The following is a 23,879-nucleotide window of genomic DNA, read 5'->3' as shown; positions in this document are numbered from 1 at the left end:
CCCCCATTTCCCATTTTCCAGCACCCCCATCACCGATTTTCCTCGCCTCGCGGAGTCGAGGGAAACTTGGAGGAGGCCACCGCCCAGTCCATCAGCGGCAATACGTTAAATATTTTAATGGCCAACAAAAGCATTTTTCGCAACGAATTTACGATGATTCAAGACCAATATTTGCTCAACTTCTGGCCTTTAAATGTTTATTTTCCGCAGATTGAAGGCATATACTGGAAATTAATATACAGAACCATCCGCAGGACCTTCATTCAAGGAAGAAAGGTTCTTGTTTAAACGTAAGGATTGATATCAAAGTAATCAGGGTGAGCTATATTTATCATACTTTCTATTAAAATAATTCACTCTACAAGTAGTCTCTAAGTAGTTAAAGGCATATTTTAAAAAGGTTCAATTTTGGTAAGTTGAAAACAAATAGTATTAAACAGCACTTTTAATATAATTTATATTATCTACGCGTGAACTTAAGGTTTATATACAAATTTAAATAGCTGTGCCATGTTTGGCCAAGTTATGGCGAAAACGCCGATTGAAAATATCCGATTCTTTACAACAATTTTTTTTTTCGATTTTTTGATAGAAAAAAATCCGTTTTTTTCCGATAGCAGTAAAAATAGTTGTCCAAAAGTGGAATGCCATACCTCGTTGAATTCGTAACAAAATTTCCTTTCCATCTGTGCTCAAAAAAGGGAAATGTATTTTTTTGCCATTTTTCGCAAATTTTGATGATGGTAGTTTAAAATTCTTAAAATTCAAAGTTATTACAACAGAATTCCAACTTTTTCAAATATAATGAACATTCAAAGAATAGAAACAAACCTGACTTCGTGATTTTAAAGAGCTCTCCCCTTTGTTCTGTAAGAAGTGCTGATGCAAAGACAAAAGATTTTCCTAACTGTTATGGCCACGTTAAGACGCGCTTAGCCGCCAAAAATGGACAATGCTAGTTCCATTTCCGAGCTGATGATAAGTCGACGAAGACATAACCATTTCGGGTTGGTAATATCTGTGGGCAAACTTTCAACTGGCAGGACTCAACGTTTCAACGTTTATTGGCCCTGCCAAGTGCTGCTCCATTCATTTTTACGATTGTCATATTGCGGTGCGAATGTGGCTCACATATGCTCCCCTGATTGTGGGTAATTGTCATGTAATAAAAGCGAGAATCATGCTCTGTATCTTGGCCTTGTTGGGCCTTGATGATAAAAATGGTGTAATACCACCCTTGGAAATGGATGATAGCTCCCAACAACTATTTGAGTCAGCAGATTTTTCAAAAGACATCCTGGGGATGGATGGTCGATATGTCCAGTGCTTATCTACCCAACCTCTTACCTGTGTAATTATTGTGGACTTTTGCCCACTCGTAAATTATGTGTGATCCCTATAGCTAATAGGTAATTTATGTTCCGACCGCAAAACAAACCAGCAAACCAACACAAAAAAAGGATAAACTTTGTCCGCAAAAAAGAGAAAACAAATGTCCACGGATTTGGTGTCCATTAGCCTCTGGGTGGATTTTTGGCGGAAAGGGGTTGCGACTTGTCTTGTGTGCTGGTCACCTCTGGTTGAAAAAGATACACTACCCACATCAGGACCTTTTTGGGCAATCTAATTACAAAGGCCCCGGGCACATGATATCCTAGCCCACCCCTGTGCCATCATATATATATATATGTACAAACGTGTGTATTTCTGCAAGTTTAAAGACACTTTAAATAATCCATTAGCAATGCCTGCACATCAGCCAGCGACGATGGTAAGGGACTTAAAAGCTAAAACCTGTTGAGTTACATCTCAATTCCCCGAACACTTGGCTAACTAAAAAGCCAAAGCAAGTCCCCGCATCCTAACCCCTTTTTTCAGCGATTTCTCCCCGCAAATTCACTTTGTCTATACGTCTTGGCACAGATTATGGCTTTGAATGCTTTGAATAACAATCGATGGCGCGACATTGATGGAGGATGGAGCAGTGTAGCAATGGAGCAAAGGAATGGAGTCCATTGTCTGGGTCCTAGTAACTCTCCTTGGGCATTTTATTACCGTCTGGAGTGGCTGCATTTCCCCGGCTCCATTCTACATTTTTTCCGCCTCTGATGTTCGAAAGCTGTAAATGGTTTTTGTCACTTCGACTATCGATGGCAAAGTGAATTTTTACGACGGTAATATGCATGCCAACAGATCACGGATTTTGGCCATATAAATCGCTGACCCCTTTTAGCCGTCATTTCATTAACATAATCATCATCATCGATGCTTGGTTCTAGCTTGATTAATGAAGTTATTCAATCGTACCTTAGCAGACTGGGTCAATGAATTCGATGCATATTAATGAGCTGACACAATCAACCAGTTATGAACTTGTTAAAGTTTGTAAATAAACTAAAACAAGAGTTCGCTGGCACTTTAAAACTTTAATTATGAGATTACAATCCGCATTAAAGCTAACCTTGTTCGCAGCATTAAGTTCAAGATCTCTAAATTCATTGAGCTGAACTTCCCTGCTCTCAAATCCCAACTTAAGTGGCTTGTCAAGTTCCGAGATTAGAAACCAGAAAACTCAACTAGGAACAGAACAACATTGAGTCATCGGCTTCATGACTTCTATATCTCCCATCTGAATACAATTGAATTATAATTGTTTTCGCTGGCAAACTTTATCGGATTTTTATTTCTGCTCAATCGTTTGTGCACACGCCGAATGACCAACAATGTGCAGTGTCTGAGACTCTGACAATTATCATAAATAATTTCATTACAATAATTAGCAATGCACGCCTAATGATCTGCGGAACAAATGATCGAGCTTAAATTCAACTTTGGAATACTCTTTCGAAAGGGGAAATACAAGTTTAAGTACTGTAAAAAAATGCAAGTGGGACAATTATATGAAGACTAACTTGAATTGAATTGAATTCTTGATGAATGTATACCATTTTCCTTGAATGATATTTAGGAAATTTAAATGTATATTATTTAAGCAAATTTGAGTTCTTGGTAAGCGCGAATGTGTACTTCACCGATGGATAAAAATATCTACAAATCGAACAATGCACAATACAATCATTCTCCTCCAGAGGGGAAGATGTGGGAGCCGAGGTGATCAAACGGAAAACAAATTAATCAGCGAGGCAATCGGCGACAACCAACGCGAATTAAGCACGCAAATTAAGACGACTTTTCGCCATAGTCTGGCCCACTGTGCGCGTTTAATGTGGGGAACTTACGGGATGGAGGAGGGTTCGAGCACTGCCAAATGACAAAAGACGAAACAAAACTAACAAATTTTCTGCTCATTATTTGTTCTGGCTCCTACGAAATGCGCGAGCCACAAAAAAGACCAACACTTCATTATAAACAGATCGTGTTTGGGAGGGGGGAAATGGGGAGCATTGAGGGGGGCATACATATCTGGGATCTCCAGCTCAAAAGCTTACAGCGATCGCTGGGCTCCAGTGTTTCTCAGTCGTCCAACGGCAGCATCCAACATCAGTCGCTAGTTGCGGAAGCCACAGAAGCCCCAGAATCCGCGGATACATTGTTACCTGAGTGATCTTACAAGATGTTCGGCAATCATCGGCTAATGGTAATTGTGATTGATCGCCCACGGCACTAAAAATAAATTCATAAGTGCGATTGTACAATACTTTGCAAGCTGATGCTGAAGTTGTTTGTATCATTTACACTTTGTTGATGGATAAAGTGTCAAAACTAAAGTCTACCACTAAAGTACTACCACTATTATTTCCAACAAATTTCCTAGCCAAACTGATACTCCTAAACGTAGTAAACATATTTAAATGTCTTGAATTGCTTTCAGCTCTTCTGCTTCTGCCTGGGAGCACTGACCTGGGCATCCCTGGCCATCGAGGAGTCCACGGACATTGAGGAGGACGTGATCAGCATAGCCAACCAGACGCAGAAGGTGATCCGCGTGCATCCGCACGACCTGCCGCCCAAGAAGGACACCACCGGCAGCCAAATGAACTCGCCCTTCATCCAGGTGCAAACGCTGCGTCCGGCAACGGCAACTGGATCCGGATCCGGATCCAGTCAGCGACAGTATGTGGACTCCAAGCAGATGCGGAAGAGGCGTCCTCGTCCCGCCAAGCTGCTGGGTGGAAATGTGGTGGCCGCCAGTGGTGAAGATGCGACGCAGCCAGCCTTGAAATACGAACTAAAAGCCTTTCCCAAGCAGAAACTCAAGCAGCAGAAGCAACTGAACTTGGACGCTAGGGGGGCTGGCGATTTGTACGCGGGTCAGCAGTTGGAGCAGGTGAAGCAGGTGGAGGTCGGTGGCCAAGTATTACCCGTTCAGATGACGCCGGGCCCCTATCCCATCTACTATGTGGTGTCCAAGACCAACGGACGCTTCGGCAAGTTCCCCATCAAGTCGTTCCAATCGCCCGCGGAGTTTGCCAAGTATCTGGTGAAGAGCAAAGCGGAGCCCATTGGCCGGGATCAGCGATTCGAGGTGATCTTGTGATCCAGCCGCTTAGTCAAAGTTAAAGTCTAAATTATTACCCCCTAATCGTAGTCGTAACTATAATAATATTATAAATGCTAATTGCCGCAATAAACCCATGTCTAAAATTAGTCAATGAAACAATCCGTAAATCCGTTTGAGTCATAGTTTAAAAATTCTTTATCTTAATTGTTTGGCTTTTTTCTGCTCCGGTAATTACATGGCATCTATCTTCATCTGTGACTCCATCCGCGGAGTTTAGCTAACTGTTTTGCTAGCTGTTAACTGGCCTTGTCATATGCTAATTTTCCAGCGAATCGAATCGAGTGCCGCTTATAATTAAGCCCAGCATAGCCATAACTATTGTCTGCCATTTACATACAGCCACAATGGCTACATCGATGCGCAGATACAAAGCTACTCGTGTGTAGATACATTTGATTTATGGCGTTCCCCATTTCGCGGCTTTCTTGCGAATATCTTTCAAAGTGTCGTTTGCCTTTGTCTCTCTGCTCGTTTGTATTTTGCTTCTTCTGCTTTCATCGCAAAACTAAAGAACTTTCTCCCGCCCATTTATAGAATATGATATCTTTCCAAAGATCGTTCTTAAATTCTAAGTAGTTTGTTTATGCATAGGTAAGAGTTCGGTACTATGAAACTTTGATTTCTTGTTCGACCAATTAATGGCTGAATAATTGAACACTCATAATTACACCCAGTTGATTACATCGGAATCATCCATCCGCAATCATGGAAAACTGTCAGATACTTTTCAACCGACTCCGCAAATCAGAAGCGAATGGTGGATATAATAATTGCGATTTTTATGGCACACATGCAGCATCTCGGGGGTTGTGTCTCTAAGTCTGGTTAATCAACCTGCCAGTAAAGGCACCCCCCTCCCCGTGGAAAATAACCCCAACCCAGCGGCCACTGCATTTCCCATTACTTTTGCTCATTTCGAATCCAGCGAATGTGTAATGAACTTGTGGGCATGACGAGAACGAGAACGAGAACGCTGGAACAAAGTGTGATATCGAAATTTCCCAAAGGATTCGACGCCATATTTTTGCCAGCCACGAAAAAGATTCCATCCTTGCAGGACTCCCTCCCCCTTCACCTTCCCCCTCTCATTTTCGCGTGTGTGTGCGGCGAAAAAAGGAAGAAAACCCCCCAAAAGAAAATCTTCAGCAGAACTAGCAAGTCTAACTTCGGTGGGAGTCGTATAATCAAGCGTAAAAATGCGAAATTAATCAACTTCAGAGTCTCAAGTTAACAACGCACAAGGAATTGAATTAAAACTTTTGGATCCCCCGGATCACCCCTTTTTCCAACGGAAAACTGCCCTGAGAAAAGCGGAGTTTTATTCAATTATGTATTTGCGCTTGTCCTGCAGTAAAAATTACAATCCACGGGACAAGTCAACAGAATTATGAACACGCCTGGGCAGTAAAAAAAGTAAATAAAATTCCAGCTTCGCGGAACTGGAATCAACAGAAAAAAAAAGTATATATATTTTTCAAACTTTTCTCGGCGACAGAAGTGGGAATTTTTTTTTTTTCGTGCCGTTTTGGGTTGGTTTTCTTTGCTGCGGTAATTGCAACTTCTCGCTGTCCTGGGGGAAATGTGAAACAATAAATGAAAATAAATGAATTTTTGTTAGCCCAATGGCCAGCAACCTCGGCCAATCGCCTCCGGGCATGAAGAACGTAAAAAATTTCATTAATTTCCAGCTTGGCGGCTAACCGACGACTTGATAACTTAACTTCATTGGGCTGAAACACTTGCTCACCGAATGACATTTGACAGCCCAGCTTCGAAGTTCCCAAATGCTCAAGGATTGCAGGGGCAAAGGTCTGAAGGACTGAGGACCAAGGACCAAGTACTAGTGCCAGTGCCAGTCGAAAGCCATTTGATCAAAAATTAATGTGTAGTTTGGAACATTCTGTCACATTATACGCGTGTCAGACGGTTTAAAGGGTTACAAATTGGGCAGCCAAAGACAACACAGTCAGGTGCCGAGGGGTGGAAAATTTGGCGAGGAAAAGCGGTCACCGTGGTTTGGAATTCAATATTACACCTGAAATATCACAGAACTAATGCCAATCGAAAATATGTAAGTTATACTGTAATCTATAAAAGATTTACTTTTAAACTAAATTTAATTACATAATTTTTAAATAAATTTTCATACATTTGGACAATAACTTCAGATGGTAACTATACTAATACTCCACAACCACAGGAGTGTGCATTTTGTGCTACCTTGCCCCACTGTGCAGCAGGCCACATAGGCATCAGCAGCGGCATAGCCAAGTATTCGCCATAAAAAACATTGCCCTCATGTCCTCGAGACGTTGTTACTGACAGCCACGTGAAAAGGAGCAGGTCCAGGAAAACAAACTTTGCGACAGGCCCGCCAAAAACCAAAAAAAAAAAATAAAGGTGGAGGAAAAAAATGGTGACCCCAAGCAGGCCAGGATCTGTAAGGAGGAGGACCACCACCAAAGGAGCAGGTCGGCCGAGAGAACGACGCTGCTTAAATATTAATGCGCCGGGAGTCGGTGGGGCAGACCATGAATAAATTTTTGGCTATGAATTTTCAATAGCCGGTCGGTCCTGCCCTTAAACTACGTTCGCAATTTGTTCCACGACTTTAAGAGTGTCAGCCACTCGCAATCGCAGGTGAGTTTGCTGGGCATTAGGTGTCAGGTGAGTCACCGCAGCACAGCAACAACATTGCAACCGCAAAAGGGTCAGCGGAATTGAATTCATTTCGATTTTCACTTCCGCATCCGGCTGATGGTGAGGTGGTGACCCCGATTCGAACTCCCAATGCGTGGGAACTTTACGAGTCTGCCGGGGAAAATGGTGAAAAATGGGGGAAAAGGGGGGAAAGGTGCCAGGAGCCGGAGGAGCGGACACGTGCGTATGGCGCCAATTGCCAAATGACCGCAGAAGCTCAGAGGTCGAGTGCTGGGCCATAGATGGCTCAATAAATGCCATTCGATGCTGCTCAACCGCAACAGTACACTCAAAGAAAAGTAGTGAACGAAAAAAAAAAAGAATTGTGTTTTTGATGGATGTAAAACTGCAAGCTCAAAACTCTGTATTTTGTATTATTCTTTAATCTTTTCAGACTTGCATAAATGAGGAAAATAAAAATTTTTTAAATTATCCATTAATTAAATCTTTTCATTAATGATGTTTCACTTTCAAAATTAAGTCCGAAATCGCATTGATTATTAGATTACTTGGGTATTTCACCGCCTAGTTTTTCTGTGTGATGTTGTAGCTCTAATCAAAAACAGAACTCCAGGCGGAAGTGGTCTACTGCCCAGCCACCCAGCCATTTCGAACCCACGAACTGACATTGCCCACTGATTTTATTTGCTCATCCGAAGCACTTTATGAAGCTTTTATTTGATTTTTATGCCAGCCGCTATTTCCATTTCTGTAATTGAATTGTCATTGTGCGGACAAAAGCCACGCAGCTAACCACTGACCACTCTGGTTGGTCCTGCTCGTCCTCGTCCTTGCTACCGCACATCCTTGCGTTTCTGGTTGGTCAGCCTTGGCGCCCATCACCCCGTTCGATATGTCCGGACATGTCAAAAACGGTTTTGCGCTTGATTGGCGCTCGGACCCCCGGATAAACACCCAAAGGTATACAAAAAGTGACGGACACAGGACGAAGGACAAAGGACACGGGACACGGGATGTGGCACGTCCTGGGGTAAAAGGGTTGCGGTCACAAAGTTCCGCCCCAAGGCCATCGAATTGGTATAAAAATTGCCAGTTAGAAGTGTCCATTCATTGGCAAATTGCCGCAATTGATGTGGGTGGGTTGAAAACTTAGTGGTTGGGTGCTGCGCTGATGGGTGATGTGCTGGCAAGTGAGCAAATAAAAGTGTCACAGGAAGAAAAGCAATTTGAAGTTTTTCTCCTGGACTGGGAAAGTGTTTCCATTTGTGGCAAAAAAAAAAACGTGAGACACCTGCTGAGATTGCATCAATAAAAGGTTGCACAACAGGGGGATGTGGCAGTACTGGGATCATTACCTGTAATTTTTCTGTAAATTACTTAGTTACGTTACCTTTAGGACATCTTTTAAGTACTTTAAAAAATTATAGTACAATCCATCCTTAGGAATCAACATATTTTACAATATATTTTATCAATAACAACATATTAAATAATATATTTATTTTATAAGCTCTTAAAGTAAACCCTTACTATTCAAACTCAAATGAATCGCCTCTTTTCGAACTCACATACATATATCATTTCGAATGTACTTAGGATCCCCACCTTCAATAGACTCCTTGTACCTGCTCAAAAATGCAAACTCGCTTTTGCACACTCTTCGATGCCCATTTCGAGGACAATTTGCGCAGTTTTCATATTTAAAATTCCCAAAATGGTGCTACGTGAGATAATAATCGTTACATTTAATGGGATGCCAACTCTCCAGCTCCTTGTAGATATATTTATTATTTTTCGCTTTCGAGATACTTTCAGCACCGTACCATTTACAGAACGCGGCCCTTCGAAGAGGAGATAAATTTCAAGGAAAAGGGTTTTCTTGTGTTGAGTTGGCAAGAAGTGAAGTTGGCAACAACCCCGGGGCCTTGGAATCGTTAAACTTCCGCCGGATGTGCCATTAGCCGGGGTGATTCAGGGGCAATTCATCGGCAAACATAATGGCATAATCGAATGATAATTTAATAAGAGCCAAACTGTGACGTCAACATTTGAATTGTGGTCGTTTAATTGAATCCTCGCCATTTCGATCCACTTCCTGCCACCGAAAGCAGCTCCGAAGATGAAGTTTCCACTGGCGGAGAAGGAGTCGAGTGGATTGGAATGTGTTATTCATATCGATGTGTGTGCATAATCAGAATGAATGTTCACCCAGGGAATTCCTGAGTTGCGAGCTGTGGCCAAAGGAGCTACCAGTTCTTGCTGCTCGACCAATTCGTTCTGACAACTCCAGTTCCACCTGCTTTTCGCTCGGTTTTCCCCTGTTTTGTGTCCAACACAATTCAATTTGCATGCACTCATGAATAATGCAGCCGGCCAAACAGGCAAATAATTCTAATGGACTTTGACTGAAATATTCATAAAACAACATCAATGAAATCAAAAGAATGCAGCACAAGGCACTGGATTTTATGAGTACTATCCTATGCGAAAGAAAGGGGATCCCCAATAAGAAATTGGTATCCCAAAGGGGGAAGAGCTTTTACTTTGCCCTATAGTTTGTCAAACCTTAAGAAACGATTTGGTATTTAATCGAGAAAGATCCTAATCAAGCGGATACTTGAAATTACCAAAAGCTCTTACGCATCGGAGATTATGTAAATATGATACCATGATGATTAATAAACAAGGAAGCAGCGGTCCTGTCAAATGTGGCTTGTCCTTAATGTCTTGGCAAACACAGGAATGGCAACCAAATAGGCGGGAAGCTTGTGGCTAGCCGGGAAATTGGCCAACTCTGACCTGCCAAGGATTCAAGGCTCCGGCTGACGCGTCCTGCGTATTAAAAATAATATGCAAAGTGCGGGGACCTGTTGAGATTTTCACAATTCCCAGAACAAATAACATATTCACATATTGTTGTGAAAACCCGCCCCCACTCCCCCCTTTCCGGCTGTCTGTGTCTGGATCCCCTTGGTCCTGTCTTCTTGGGCTTGGGAGTGCGGTTTTTTCGACTGGGTTTTTCCTTTGTTTTTGGGGAGGTCCGCTTATGATTTATCATCGCCGACGCCAAAGTTATATCTTCAAGATTAAAACCGGGTGTGGGGGTATAGCTCTCAACTGACATCCCTTATTCTCGTTCATTTACCTAATGTGACAACTTTAATTTGCGTAGAAATTCCGCTAAGTGGCTTTCATATTTAACATTTTGATGCGGCACAATTCGGAATGGGGGCAGCTAACCTCGTCTTCAAGTCGCAGAAAGTTTTCCGCTGCAAATTCTAGTTTTGCCAATTCAAACAGAAAGTTCCCATCCTCCTCATTTTCAGGTCTTAGTAATCCCATTTGGATTGTGTGTGTGCTCGCCAAAGTTTTTGGGATGCCAAACTTGCCTGTATGCCCCGGCCTCGGAACTAAATAAATTAGCCAAAGGCACTGGCAAACTACAAGAATATCCCACTCCGAGTTCCAAGAACTATCGCCGACCGCAGGCCGCACACATTATTAATAATATTTATGATTGAGTGACTGGGCGATGGCTTCCAGGGGCAGGATAACTCCAGATGATGGTGCTCCTTGCAAGTATCAAGACAGATGACTGACCACAGTGTAAATTAAAGATTATTACAAAGGGCGATAGTGGCCAGGTCTAAATATTTAATCCTAATGAGCAAGTTCATTCGAGAGGGAAAGTCTATCAAGTGTGTAAAAGTAATTAGGCATATACATATATGTATCTGCACTTTTTAATATAGTTTTAAATAGTATGGGAGTATTTAAAATATTTAATAAAAGGTCAGATTGCTTATAAATAATATATGTACATATCAGAAGCAAAAGAAAATATAATGGTACTAGGAACATCTATGAATACTACTTTACAATAAATGGAAGTTTCGCACACCATCCCTAAAAGTATTTATATCCCATACGAAGTGTAACAGTTTTCAAATTGAAAAGAGCTTCGTATCCCATACGAAGTGTAACAGTTTTCAAATTGAAAAGAGCGGGTAGTCCTCCCTCTTAAAGGACTTTCCTTACCAGTATCTGGAGCCAGGTTCATCTTTATATGCATGTTCGCACATCCATTAATCCGTTCCAGAACAACAGCGGAAAAAAGCGACAATTGAGGGGGAAATGGGTAGATGAACTGAACCCGAATACCCAGTCACTGGGGAATCAAGGAATTTATGGTATAAAAAATGGATTTGCGATGTTTTCGCTGTGCAAATTAAATTTATTGCCGCGGATACTTATCCGTGTGCCCATTGTTACACGGGTACCTTTAGCTACACGTATGCACACGTGAGTGTGTGTGAAAGTGGGTGGAGCTGGGAGGAAGTTGGGGGAAGTGGGTGGAGTTGGGAGCTCACCCACAAATTTATACGCGGCTTTCCTTGCCACGGCGCTACCCATTTAACAGATGGAAATGGAAAATTATGAAGCGACGTGCCCGGAACTGCAAAGTTCCTACAGTTCGCGTGCCCACATAATAAATGTGCCTGCCTAAGTGAGCAAAATAAAAAACTGAATGCGAGAATGAAAATGGAAAATTAAAAAAAGCGCGGCGGAACAGACAGTTGCACGCTCGTTTAGAGTCGCCCCTGTATTTGAATGTTGCACTTGCCTCCCAATGGGAAGTATCTCCACCCACCGCCCACTTCGACCCGCCCAACGCCCATCGTGCCCCGCCCACCGCAGACTAAACGGAATAAGCGTTAATGCTTCGTTTGAATGAATTTTTGATTGCGTTGTTTACGATTGAATTTACTTCCTGCCAGGGTAACATTTTTTTTTGTTTTGTTTGTTTTCTCTTGTTTGGCATTCGGGGAGTGAGCATAAATTTGCGTAGCCCAACTCCTCCGGAATTCGCTTTTCTTTTTTACGTTTGCAAATCCGTGCGAATTTTTCTACAGAGTTATAAAGTTAACTGTTGTTTACAGCTTACCGACATCTCCAAGGAGAGTTTTCCTCCTCAGATCGGAGATAATGCAAATGGCAATGGAAAAGTGTCGGGATGGGGAGTAAAAGTCGTGTTAAACACTTTTCACATTCAATGAGCAGTGTGGGCGGCAGTCGGGAAATGCGATTTAATAAACGATAATTTCTGATATAAATAAATAATCCAAATGGTACACACATAAGTGTGTGGCAAATGGGAAAAGTGCTGAAGACAATTAAGCCATGTTAATGCGAATGAAAATAACCTTTGAAACTAGTTTAACTACTAAGAAATTAACAAAATATAACTCATCCCTAAGATCATCAGCCCTCCAAAATTTGAGAATTCTGTTCAAAACAGCTTATAAATTATTGCATTATATTGCTGAAAAGCTAAGAACGGATATCCATCCACCGCTTTAAAGTACCTCTTCGAAAACATAGCTGATGATGGAAAATCATCGATATAATCTCGTTATGGAACTCCTCATCGCCACCTCCTCGAGTTTGCCGGCCTATTGGGCAACGTAACAGGAAACCAATTAATCTCTATCAATGCCCGACTTCGCAGGCTCAAGCTCAAGGATCAAGTGACAAGACATCGACTGGCTTAACAGACGCAACCCGGAATGGACAAGCCGTGAAGTGGCAAGGATGATGGCCGGGATTTCTGGGGGGTTGGAAGGACCTGAGATGGAGACGGGGACTGACATCTACGACTCCCTGGAGTGCAATCGGAAATGGACGCCAATGAAACAAATGCAGGCACGTAAAAAAGTCCAAGACCACGGAGCAGCAAAGGTTGGCCTGCCCCTTGGCCCCTTGCCCCCTTGGCCCCTCGCCAGCCATCCTTTTCTCAATTCAATTCCCATCTCCTGCGGAACTTCCAATTGTGCAACGCGTGGTATGAGTAATGAGAGAAGCGGCAGCCAAAAAGGGAAAACGATTTTCCGGTTCAATTAGTTTTGATTTAAATTGCAATTATTAACTTCAGTTTGGCAAATCATTATCGTTATATAGAGGGTTCTCATTACGTCGTTGGGTTAATAAAGTATCCCATGATTGCCACTCACGCAATTTTAATACAGAGAATGTCGTACCTAATTTAATTCAGTTCTCAGTTTAATCTCAGTTATAAATTAAAAGAGAGCGAAAGCTATAGTAGAGTTTCTCCACTATCAGGTACCCGTCAACTTTTATAATTCTTGAGATTTCGACACTCATACGGACGGACAGACGGACGAACGGACATGGTCAGACCGACTAGGCTAATGACACTGATCATAAATATATATACTTTATAGGATCGGAAACGCTTCCGTCTACTCTTAGGTTAACGGGTATAAATAAATGTTCTTGCAAGACCTTGACAGTGATTTTATGCCTGTGTTATTTAATTGTAAAATCTTTTTACCGCCTACGTTGACGCAATATCTGGTATCTGAGGCCAAATTTACATACGTGAAAAAAACTATTAATAGAATCCATATAGTCCCGTATAGCTTAAAAATAAGTTATGACCGTCTACGTAGATTGCGATTAAGTACTTTGTACAATTAAATGAAAACTTTTTCAGACAGTAGCTGATGCCTTTAAACTTCCTTATTAGTGTGGGCCTGGTTCGCGTATCGATGCTACTGTTTTCTAATAGTATTATGTATTAATCTGATAGTCAGGTAACTCGACTATAGCGTTCCATCATGTTAATAACTGCAAAAAAAAAACTGCAGATTTGTTGAAAAATCCTTTTTGACCTTCTTGAAATAATTATCTTTAATCGGGATTAGTTGAATCACCTGGCTTGAGCAAAAACTTTCCCAGACAGCAGAAAACAGATCTAGCTTCCTTACCCATAAAAAATATTCTAATGCAAGCATGAAGTGACTTTTACGCCGAGAGTGTTGCTTAGATTATAAATAAAAACTGGTAAATAAATCATAAACATTTTTATTTACATTTAACTAAAAACGCACGTTGGACAAAGGGAATCTCGGGAAGAGAAGATAAGTAATCCTATGGTATAGGTAGCAACTCACTTAAATCTAGAGGTTAGAGATGCTAAACACTGTAGATTCACGGGAAATTATTTACACAAAATAACGATAAGCGCTATCAGACGTGGTTCGTGGCCATAATCAACACGTTATAATGCCATTAAAACAAAGTGTGACTGCCCCATGTCACTATTCATCGCTATCAGATTTGGTTTTAGTCTCCTTTTCAGCGACGGCAGGGCTATTCTCATCCTGGTCAGATTTGAGAGGCTTCTTCTCCTCCTCGTCCTCCTTATCGCCTCCCAGATTTTGGAGTTCCTTCAGCCCGGAATCGGGCAGCTGGTGACAGCCACTGTTCCACGGCTGCAATTTGGATTCCGAGAATAACGCGTACAAGATGCCACTGCCTGTTAGCATCACAGAGCTAAGCAGGAACACATTCTTCCAGGCATCAATGGTTTGCTAGAGGAAGACATTATACATGGATTAATAAATACTTGCAAACTTGCAGTTCCAACTTACATTATTGTGGGTGAGTTGGCCCACGATGAAGGGCGATATGAAGCCTGGCATTCCACCAATCATTCCACTAACACCCAGGACAATGCCCGCATAGTTTGGCGACAGATCGACCATGGAGGCCAGAGGACCGGATGACACGGCGCCGTGGAGCATGGTGGCCAATGTGACCAACACGATGGCAGCCGTCGCGTTGTAGCCAAAGTATGCTAGTGCTAAGACTATCAAGCCTTTAACTCCACAGCCTGAAAAAAAGATAGTTAAGGGAATTTTATAAATGTTTAGGGCTTAGAAAAATAATAAAGCAATCAGAAGTTATACTCACAAATGAATGTGGCCAACTTGCGGACATTGGTGCGACTCATCTTATCCGTCCGCAGGAGATAGTCGGCGAACATGGAGAAGACGTAGGCGAAGAGCATTCTCATGAGATGCGGCAGTCCTGAGAGGAATCCCGTCTGAAAAGGATGAAATAATGTGTAATGTTGTTGACCTACAAAATCCTTAACCCACTTACCGCTCGGATGTTCCAGTGGTGAATCAGTCTGAAGTAAGTCGGCGCATGGGTCATCAAAGTGAAGAGACCCCAGATGCCACCCCACTGGGCGACCACATTCAGCCAAACCGGACGGGAGGTGGCAATCGCCTTCCACGGAGTGGGTCCCTTCTTGCCCTGAATGGAGGCTCCCAAGGACTTCTCGATGTACTTCCTCTCCGAATCCGCGATGCGGGGATGCTCGGCGGGACTATCGAACACAAGGAACTGCCAGGCGATGAACCAAAGGGTGCCCACGATTCCGCAGATATAGTAGACCCACTCCCATCGCGTCCAATCGATGATATAGCCGAAGATCGGATAGAACAGGGCAACGCCCACCGAGCTGCCCAAGTAAGCACTGACAAACTTGCTGCGCTCGTTGGGCGGAATCCATTTGGCGGTGAGCACGTGCATCGATGGCCAGGCCAAGCCCTTGAAATTAAATATTTAAAATGTTCTATTACAAATTCTTTTGGCGATCCCTTACTGTTATCCACCCCTGGAACACTCGAAGGGCAATCAAGCCCGTGTAGCTCCAGTACGATACGAGGGGTATGAGGAAGCAGCAAAACACACCGATGCCATTGGACCAACCGAAGACCAGTTTAGTACCATACTTGGTGGCCAGGATGCCGCCGGGGATCTGCAGAGTCCAGTGGGCCCAGAAAAATGATCCCAACAGAGCGCCCTGCTGCCTCTCGTTCCAGTGAAATCCATTCTTTTCGTACGAGATCTGCCAAAGATATAGTGTGCACACACACGTTACTCATACGCCCCGTTGTTGCACAAGCTCCGTCACTTAGTGGCTTCATTAAGCACTTAACCAGTGATTCAGCGATCTGATACTCACATTCGCCCAGTCCAAAAACCAACGCTCCAACGAAAATCGTTCATTTAGTTCCGCAAGGGCAGCCAAGTCCGTGGAGTTCTCATGGGTTTCATTTGAGGCAATAGCACCCTTCCCGGCAATCATGTCCACAATGGTAATATTCAGATTGATCCGGATCATGTAGTTCACGATGAAGCCCATGAATGTCATGTACCACAGCACAGTGCGCGCCTCGACTAAAAAGATCAAAGTAAAGTACATGAAATGCGAGCTCCCAACTTGTGGTTGTTCTTCATTTCGAGGTCTTAAGCCAGATCTTCGACTTAGACTTCGATTTCAGATTTCAGATCATTCTCCTACCTTGGGCCATGGTGAATGGATTGACTGGTTGGGAACTTCACTTGAATTTTGAACTCTGCATTTGCAGGAGCTGCCGCCAATCCCTGCGATTCGATCTCCGACGATCAACTGCTGCGATCCGCTGCCGGAATAGAATGCCAGACCCAGTCTGCCTCCAGTCGATCCGCCTGTATCTGTATCTCTTTATCCCAGCCGGACGCCACTGATAAGCGCCGCAGATCTGGCGGATTATGCTGCAGCTCGGCTCGTGATCGCTCATCAACCTGCCCAACATGCGACAGACAACGACGAGTTCGGCGATCGGCAGTGCTCAGTTGAAATTCGCATTTAAGCAGATCGGATCAGTCAGCTGTTGGACTATCTTTATGATATGGCGTGCTCCCTGTGGATTTGCTTATCGCGTTTTGAGAGATGAAGACTAGATATTCCTGGAGACAGCTTAACGACGGGCCGCCCGCTGGATTTACAGCTTCGCAAAGTCCAAACAAACATGATTGTGGAGTCCACATCAGAACTAAGGAAGTGACTGCTCCGATTTGGCCAGAAAAACAAAAACGGCGCGTAGTTAGGTAAATGGGAATAGGGAATTCTTGCCAGAATGTGGGGATCAATTATTTTAATTGATCTTATATAATAAACATATTAAAACCCAAGGTCCGTATTTTCAATAACAGCCATAAATTAAATATACAATTATATTATATTTGTATTCACACCAAAAAATGTATGCATCGCGATCTATTGAGAACTTGAGTCACAGTTTAGCTGCGCTGTTATTGCCACGGGAACATTTACATGAGGATCACGACATGCACTTACTACAAAATGGCATAAATCAAGGACATCTTGTTTCTAATCCTTTAAGAATATCTCTGTCATAGACTGCACCATTTTCGACTTATGAACATTTTTGTAGTGAGCAATGTGTACTTAGGTATAGGCTAGCATAAGAGTGAGACCTACGAGTTGCTGTCTAAATCGAGGGCTAACAGTTGTGCGCGTCTGCCGTCGTGGGTGACAACGTCGCAGGGCGTGGTGCTCCACAAGTGGCTTCCCACAGACGGCTCAGGACTCATCCGACATTTTCGTAGGACATTGGGGGCCGTTCGCTGGCGGCAGAGCCAAAGATCGTGGGCGGATGGTGCTGCTGTCCCTGTTGTTGCTGCTGGTGGGTATGCTGTTGCTGGTGGGGATTGTGGGCATGCTGGTGTTGCTGTGCGGGCGGCTGCTCATTGCGTAGTTGTCCCAACGGGAACATGATGTTATGGGTCATCTGGGGATGGTGGAGGTGCTCATTGGGTGGCGGTGGAGGCGGTTGCTGGTGGGCAGCATGATGGGCCTGAGCGGCCTCCACATGCTTGCGTTGCTCGCTCTGCTGCTGCTGCTGTTGCTGCTGATGCACCTTCTCCACGGTGTTCTCCTCGTACTTTTTCTGAAGCTGGAAAAGTGGCAGCTGCTGGGAGGCATGGATGGGCACAGCAACTGTCCCTGCAGACGCCACTCGCTCCACCTGTGATTGAGGCGATGGTTCACGCTCGCCCTTTTCGTACTTCTTTTGCAACTGGTACATGCTGTGGGACAAGTGAGTAGTCACCGTGCTGCTGCCACTACTGCTAGAGCTGAGCTTTGAGGAGGTGGACGTGGAGGAGGGCGCAGGCTTCTCCGCTTTTACAGGCGACTTCTTCTGGTACTTCTTCAGTATCTGCATTAGTTCGGACTTTACATCAAGGCGTATCTCCTCGGGAACTCTCTTGATTTCCTCGTACAGGGATAAGAGGAATAACTTATCCGGATCCCGGTTTTTGCGTTTCTTGCTCTTTTTTGGAAAGGCATCCTGCATGAACTGCAGAAGCTTCTCCTCAAAGGGCGACTCCCTGGATAGTGATCCACTTCCATGCTGCCTCCTCAACAAGTGTGGATGCAAGCCACCATGAAAGGCAGGGTGCTGTAGCATCCCGGAGTGTGACTGACCACCGCCGCCATGCTCGCCTCCTCCACCACTGCCATTGTGCGCCTGCAACTGGGGTACTGGGTGACCCTGATATGAGCCACCATTGCTTGATCCAGGAGCATCATTGGTTTCGCCATCGTTGGTGTGATGATCCTGCTGCTGCTGTTGCCCTGCATGCGATTGCGGATCCTTCTGGTGCTGCATATTGTGCTGGTGATGGCCCACTGCCGCCGTAAGAATGGCATCGCACAGATGCTCCGGTGCGTAGTCCAAGCCGGTCAAGAAGTTCTCCGCCTTGAGTTCACCATTCATCTCCTCGTAGAAGTACTCGGTGCCCACAATGTCGATGATGTCGTTGTCCTCCTGGTTCAGTTCGATTCCCGGTGGTGGAGATCCTCCAGAGAGTTGACAGCGCTTCAGTTCCGCCAGCTTTTTTCTCGTCGTCAGTCGCATGTCGCGCCAGCACTGAAGAAAAGGTTAAACTTATTTTTTTGATTTTATAGACGAGTGAACTCACCTTTTTCCACTGAATAATCGTCTTCTTGGGACCAATGGTGTTCAGGGCCGCTTGGATCTTCTCCCAGTACCACTCCTTCTCCTTTTTGCCCTCCATGTACTTGGTTTCCCGCAGCAGTGTGATGAGCATCTTCTTCTGCGGCTTGGTCACTCGATCCTGGAAGGGCAAAACGGCACATTAGCACTCCCACATTCCAATGAATGAATTTCCACAAATCGGTTCTTTTCCCGCCTCGACCACCACTCCAATTGTTGCTATTGTTTATCCAAATGCCAGCGGTGTCTACAATTTTTGCTGCTTCCCGCACACATACATACACACACGAGTCGTCGAGTGTGTGTGTGATTAAAGAATCGAACGATTCATAAGTTTTTGGAACCTTGCAAATTACCATGGTGAGCTTTTGGAGCAGTCTGCGTTGGCTCGAAATCTTGATGTTTTGTTTTTAAACCGCCGTCGAGTTTTTGCTGCTTAAATCTGTGGACTTTTGTTTAATTTTTCACTCCCTCAAACATTGCTGTTGCTGCCTTTCGTTCTTCTTCTTCTTTTGCTCGTTGCGTATGTGTGTGTGTGTTCGTTTGACGGTCTCACCAGTTTGACGTTTTGCCCGCCCGGTTGGAAATCAGCTGATGCGCAAACGACCGTTACAAAATATAAATTTGTAGTTGAAGTTCTTATTTAGTTGATTAAATTTGCTTAAATATTGCAATCTGAGTTTATAAACAAAACATAATAATCAGACCCTTCCTTTAAATAAAATTATCGCCAATTAAAAAATCTAACAAGGTAAATAACGCAAGCTTCCCAATTCAAGTAAACTACTGCAATCAAATTAATAAAATTACCTAAATATCTATTAAATTTATTAAAAACGTTTAATACTCCAAATTAAATTAAAGCAACAGCATTTTATATGAGATTTTACAGGTTTTATTAAGTAATAAAAAATACGGAGTCCAATTTCAGCGCTTGTTGGATGTTGCCTGTCTGCTGACCTGCCGGGTGATGGTGGACACACCCTCCTCGAAGAGAGTGCGGAACAGGACGTTGGCGTGGTTAAATAGACCATCCTTGAGAGACACAATCAGGAACTGCGAGTTGGTGAAGTGCTGCTTCAACATGCTGCCTATGTTCTGCGTGTGCGACATGTCCAGCGCAGCGTCCACCTCATCCAAAATGTACAAGGGAGCCGGGGAGAACTTCAGCATGGCCAGGACAAGAGATAGAGCCACCAAGGACTTTTGGCCACCAGAAAGTTCACCAAGACTTTCCTTCCACTTCCCATTGAAGCCCACTTTAATCTCCAAACCGGTCAGACACCCATTGGTATGGACGGGATTGAGTTTTGCATCAGCGCCGGGTAAAAGGGAGCTAAAGATCCCACTGAAGTTCGCGTTCACCTCGGTAGCTGCTCTGTTCAACTGATCCTGCTCTTCTTCGTCCATCTTCACGATGATTTTCTTAATCTTCTCCTTGTCCATTGCGACAATGTTTCGCCGGCGCTCGGTCTCCTTGAAGTTCTCTTCTTCGCGATCCAGCACCATTATAGCGTTCATGTTGAGGGTGCGCTCCATTTTGTCTTTTTTCTCCTGCATCTTCGCCAGCTTGTTGCCTGCTTCGTGGGGATCCTCCTTGCTGTAATCGTAGCGAGTGTTCTTCATGCCAAAGCAGTTCTTCTCCTCCGGAATCCAGGGATACTTGGTCTCGAGGGCTTCCATCCGCTTCTTTGCTTCCTTGGCATCTGAACTAATCTTTTTTTGTTCGTTCTCTTTTTTCTTTACCTCTAGCTCAATCTCCTGATTTTGCTTTAACATTTTCTCCTTTTTGACCAACTGATTTCGCATCTCCTTGTTATGGGCATTCAGTTTATCTTTCTGCTCCTTAATCGCCCGCTCGAGCTCCGTCACCTCGGACGCAGCACTGGAGCTATTTGCTTTTAGAGCGTCTAGCTCGGCCTTGAACTTTTCGAGGTTGTCAATCATGTCCTGGTGCTGCTTCTTTGCAGTTTCGATACTTTTCTGCAGCTCAGTGATTTCCAATTGAAGAGTTTCGAACTCTTGCTCTCGCTTTTTCCAGTTCGCCCGAGATTTCTCAGCCCTTTGTTTGGTCACCTTGATTTCGTTCGTGGCTGCTTTCATCTCACGCTCGCGATAACCCTTTGCATCCGCCAGCTTCGCCTCGATATCCTTAATTTTGGCTTGCGAGGTCTTTTGCTTTTCACGGGAGTCAATAATTTGTTGCTCTAGGGTCTTGACCCTTTCCTTCATTTCTTCAATTTCTGCCTGATTCTGTTGAAAGGTTGTTTGGGCCAACCTGTTCTCACACATGCTTAACTCATGTTGTCGCATCTCAAGATTTTCCTTTATTTTGTTGAACGATTGAGCCAAGTTTTCAATGGATCTAAGAACAGATAGAAATAAGTATTGGCAACGGAAAATTTCTTGTTTACTTACGCAATTTGCTTTTCTACTTCAGCTATCTCAGCATCTATCTCCCTATACTCCTTTTCTATTTGCTTTATGGCGTGCAATTCTTCCAGGACGTTGGCCCCTTTAGGAGCAGCACCTCCAGACACAGTGCCATGGGGATCGACAACATCGCCTTCCAAAGTCACCGAACGGCAATTAATACGTGGGTCGTAGCTGATCTATATTAATCAATGCATGTAAAACATGTACCGAAATGGAATGAAAATCAACACTTACTTGCTTGGCTACGTTAAGGTCCTTGCAGATAAGGGTTCCGCCAAAACAAAACTTCATGACAGGCTCGTAATAGCGGTCATAGTTAATCAGTGACATGGCCCATTGGACATTTTCGGCACCCACTTTGTTTTGAGCGTATTCCACCACATTTCTGCTTAGCGAGCCAGATTGAATCTTGTTGATGGGAATCATAGTAACACGACGCTGAAGGTTGCCCCTCTGTAGGATTTTTTTGCTAGTCACATCATCGTCCGTCACGTAGCTATATAACTAACAAAGAACTCGAGTTTAAAAAAAGGACTTTTGGAATCTAATACAACAACTTACACTTCCGCCGGCTGTCTGGACCAGAGCCATGGAGTTTTGCATGTCTTTCACCTGGAACAACTTGCCAACCATACCACGCACCTTTCGCCGATCAAAGTTAGGTTCTGGATCCTGGTATTGCAGGTCATAGCGGGAGGCATTGCAGCGGTCCAACTCTCGTTTCAGATCGCGCTTCCGCATGTGCAGATCGTTGCGGCGCTGCTTCAGCTGCTCGAATTGACCACCCTCGTAATTGAGATTTTTTAGCTGCCGTTCCAAGTTCTTAATCTCGACCACCAGCTGATCATGCAGGCTTTTATCCTTTACATAGGCAGCATCGTTGGTCTGGGTCTCACCCTCACGTTGTTTCAAAACGCCACGCGTATGACGCAGCTCGATCTCTGAGGTCTTAATGGTGGTCTGTGCCTCGCTGAACTGCTCCTTGGCCACTACAGAGGAAAAAGATAAAAATGTGAGTAAAATGATTTAGTTTTATCCCCAACCGACATACCCATTAATTGTTCTTGCAGTGTGGAGGCTTGACCGTCTTCATTGGTGGACAGTCCCTGCGACACAGCTTCCAACTTCTTTTGAGCATCCTCATAAGCTTTCGAGTCCGTGGCATCTGCCTCCTTAAGACTTTCAAATTCGCCTTGAACCTTAGCCATGTCCGCTTCTTTTTTAGCCAGCGCTCGCTCATCATCATCAATGTTTTTGGAGGCCATTCGAATCTTCTTCTCGTCTTGCTGAATTGTTCCCTGGGCCGCCTTTAAGCTTCCCGTAGCGGTAGCTTCTAGTGCCCGCTTAGCGCTGAGCTGCGTTTCCAGATTTTTGATGGAGCCACCCATCTCTGCATCGATCTGCTGCTGCATCTCCTTCACGGAGTTTTCAATGCTCTCTACCTCTTCGAGGTTCTTGGCGTGAGTGGCCTTGCAGTTCGCTATGCGATCTTCGATTTTTTGCTCATTGGCCTCAACCGTCTTAAGCGACTCGCATTGCTTGAGATATTTGGCGGAGATGTGAATCCTGATGAGAAAGTCAATGTCGCGGCAGATCTTCTGATACTCCTGGTAGGCGGAGCGCTCTTGACGAAGTTTCACCAGCTTCGGCAGCACCTCCTCGTCGAGCAGAACCTTGGTCTCCCGCACTTTTGTCTCCTTTTTCTCAATCAGGGTTTTGGTGGCATCTCGCTTGGTTTTGTACTGACTGGTTCCCGCTGCCTCCTCTACCATTGAAAGAACCTTAGGGAAATATCGTTGTTTGATGGAGGACGATTATTAATAATTCTATATTTTTGGCTACCCACCTCTTTGGGCTTCATATTGAGCACTTGTTGGATCTTGCCCTGCATGATCAGAAAGTTGGGATTGTTCACATTCAGCTGGATTGAGCAGAAGAAGTCTTGCACCTTCTTGTTCTGCACCAGCTTTCCATTGATGAGGAACTTGTTTTTGCCTCCGACAACCACCTGGCGCGCCACAGAGATCTCCCGGCACTTCTCGTAGCCCTGCGGACACTGGGCGGGATTTGTGTTGTCAAACACAATGGTAACAGTGGCCTTGGTAATGCCCGCCTGCCCATTTTTGTACACCAAATCCTGTAGAGCTGAAGCGCGCACCTGGTAGTACAGAAAAATGGTTAAAGTTTAGCCCACAATATGTCCAATTGGTACTCACATTCTGGAGATTACTAATTCCCAGCACGAAACAAATGCTATCCAAGATGTTGGACTTGCCGGAGCCGTTCAAACCCGTGATAGCCGTAAATTCCGGATCGAATCCTTCTATCTCCGTGCGCCGGCCATAGGATTTGAAGCCGTCGAGCACTAGCCTCTTAACATACATTTTTATGCGAAGCCGTTTTTCCAATTCCTGACGTTCTTTTCGTTTAATTTCGCGTCAAAAATTTGCCGCAATTAGTGTGACCGTGGCACCGCATCTGAAATCCTATCGAAATGTTAGGACAGGAATGATTTCGATAAGTGTCCGCTTAGTGACGAATACTATATGCACGGTATTTTAAATTAACACAAGGGATTC

General features: G+C 44.1%; 4 protein-coding genes across 5 annotated transcripts; 1 reads left to right on the top strand and 3 right to left on the bottom strand.

The window, feature by feature from the left end:
• The first annotated feature begins 3,457 nt into the window (after positions 1–3,457).
• On the top strand, positions 3,458–4,621 carry LOC120445164. 2 transcript variants are annotated; one of them, XM_039625341.2, is made up of 3 exons: positions 3,458–3,598; positions 3,833–4,154; positions 4,211–4,386. In XM_039625341.2, the coding sequence occupies exons 1-3, from the start codon at positions 3,575–3,577 to the stop codon at positions 4,246–4,248; spliced, it is 384 nt and encodes a 127-aa protein (XP_039481275.1). In that variant the 5' UTR covers positions 3,458–3,574; the 3' UTR covers positions 4,249–4,386. The 2 variants fall into 2 exon arrangements, with proteins under 2 accessions (XP_039481275.1, XP_039481274.1); XM_039625340.2 differs by having other exon boundaries at positions 3,833–4,621.
• Positions 4,622–14,052: 9,431 nt separating this feature from the next.
• LOC120445458 (sialin) lies at positions 14,053–16,618 on the bottom strand. The gene is made up of 7 exons (XM_039625903.2): positions 16,362–16,618; positions 16,023–16,237; positions 15,660–15,905; positions 15,152–15,604; positions 14,960–15,092; positions 14,638–14,879; positions 14,053–14,577 (listed from the first exon to the last, which is right to left on the bottom strand). Exons 1-7 carry the CDS (start codon positions 16,369–16,371, stop codon positions 14,305–14,307), a joined length of 1,572 nt encoding a protein of 523 aa, XP_039481837.1. The 5' UTR covers positions 16,372–16,618; the 3' UTR covers positions 14,053–14,304.
• A 424-nt stretch (positions 16,619–17,042) lies between these two features.
• LOC120445460 (putative uncharacterized protein DDB_G0288537) lies at positions 17,043–19,391 on the bottom strand. Its single transcript, XM_039625904.2, has 3 exons — positions 19,221–19,391; positions 18,830–18,985; positions 17,043–18,777 (listed from the first exon to the last, which is right to left on the bottom strand). The coding sequence occupies exons 1-3, from the start codon at positions 19,221–19,223 to the stop codon at positions 17,434–17,436; spliced, it is 1,503 nt and encodes a 500-aa protein (XP_039481838.1). The 5' UTR covers positions 19,224–19,391; the 3' UTR covers positions 17,043–17,433.
• Positions 19,392–19,683: 292 nt separating this feature from the next.
• LOC120445864 (structural maintenance of chromosomes protein 2) lies at positions 19,684–23,767 on the bottom strand. Its single transcript, XM_039626506.1, has 7 exons — positions 23,517–23,767; positions 23,147–23,458; positions 22,352–23,081; positions 21,862–22,289; positions 21,535–21,804; positions 21,283–21,476; positions 19,684–21,229 (listed from the first exon to the last, which is right to left on the bottom strand). The coding sequence occupies exons 1-7, from the start codon at positions 23,682–23,684 to the stop codon at positions 19,792–19,794; spliced, it is 3,540 nt and encodes a 1,179-aa protein (XP_039482440.1). The 5' UTR covers positions 23,685–23,767; the 3' UTR covers positions 19,684–19,791.
• Positions 23,768–23,879: the final 112 nt, after the last annotated feature.

Source organism: Drosophila santomea, chromosome 2R, assembly GCF_016746245.2.
Source record: "Drosophila santomea strain STO CAGO 1482 chromosome 2R, Prin_Dsan_1.1, whole genome shotgun sequence".
Taxonomy (NCBI): domain Eukaryota; kingdom Metazoa; phylum Arthropoda; class Insecta; order Diptera; family Drosophilidae; genus Drosophila; species Drosophila santomea.
The sequence above is the reverse complement of the archived record's forward strand: the minus strand, read 5'-3'. Positions and strand labels throughout refer to the sequence as shown.

Excerpts from the sequence above, each read along its gene's own strand:
- LOC120445864 (XM_039626506.1), bottom strand. The coding sequence starts at position 23,684 with ATGTATGTTAAGAGGCTAGTGCTCGACGGCTTCAAATCCTATGGCCGG. Across the intron at positions 23,459-23,516 it reads GAATTAGTAATCTCCAGAAT|GTGCGCGCTTCAGCTCTACA; the intron begins GTGAGTACCAAT and ends CTGTACTACCAG. Across the intron at positions 22,290-22,351 it reads ACTGCAAGAACAATTAATGG|TGGCCAAGGAGCAGTTCAGC; the intron begins GTATGTCGGTTG and ends TTTCCTCTGTAG.
- LOC120445458 (XM_039625903.2), bottom strand. Across the intron at positions 15,605-15,659 it reads TGTTCCAGGGGTGGATAACA|GGCTTGGCCTGGCCATCGAT; the intron begins GTAAGGGATCGC and ends TTTAATTTCAAG. Across the intron at positions 14,880-14,959 it reads CAAGTTGGCCACATTCATTT|GCTGTGGAGTTAAAGGCTTG; the intron begins GTGAGTATAACT and ends TCTTTTTTTCAG.
- LOC120445460 (XM_039625904.2), bottom strand. Across the intron at positions 18,778-18,829 it reads CGATTATTCAGTGGAAAAAG|TGCTGGCGCGACATGCGACT; the intron begins GTGAGTTCACTC and ends CCTTTTCTTCAG.
- LOC120445164 (XM_039625340.2), top strand. The coding sequence starts at position 3,575 with ATGTTCGGCAATCATCGGCTAATG. Across the intron at positions 3,599-3,832 it reads TCGGCAATCATCGGCTAATG|CTCTTCTGCTTCTGCCTGGG; the intron begins GTAATTGTGATT and ends AATTGCTTTCAG.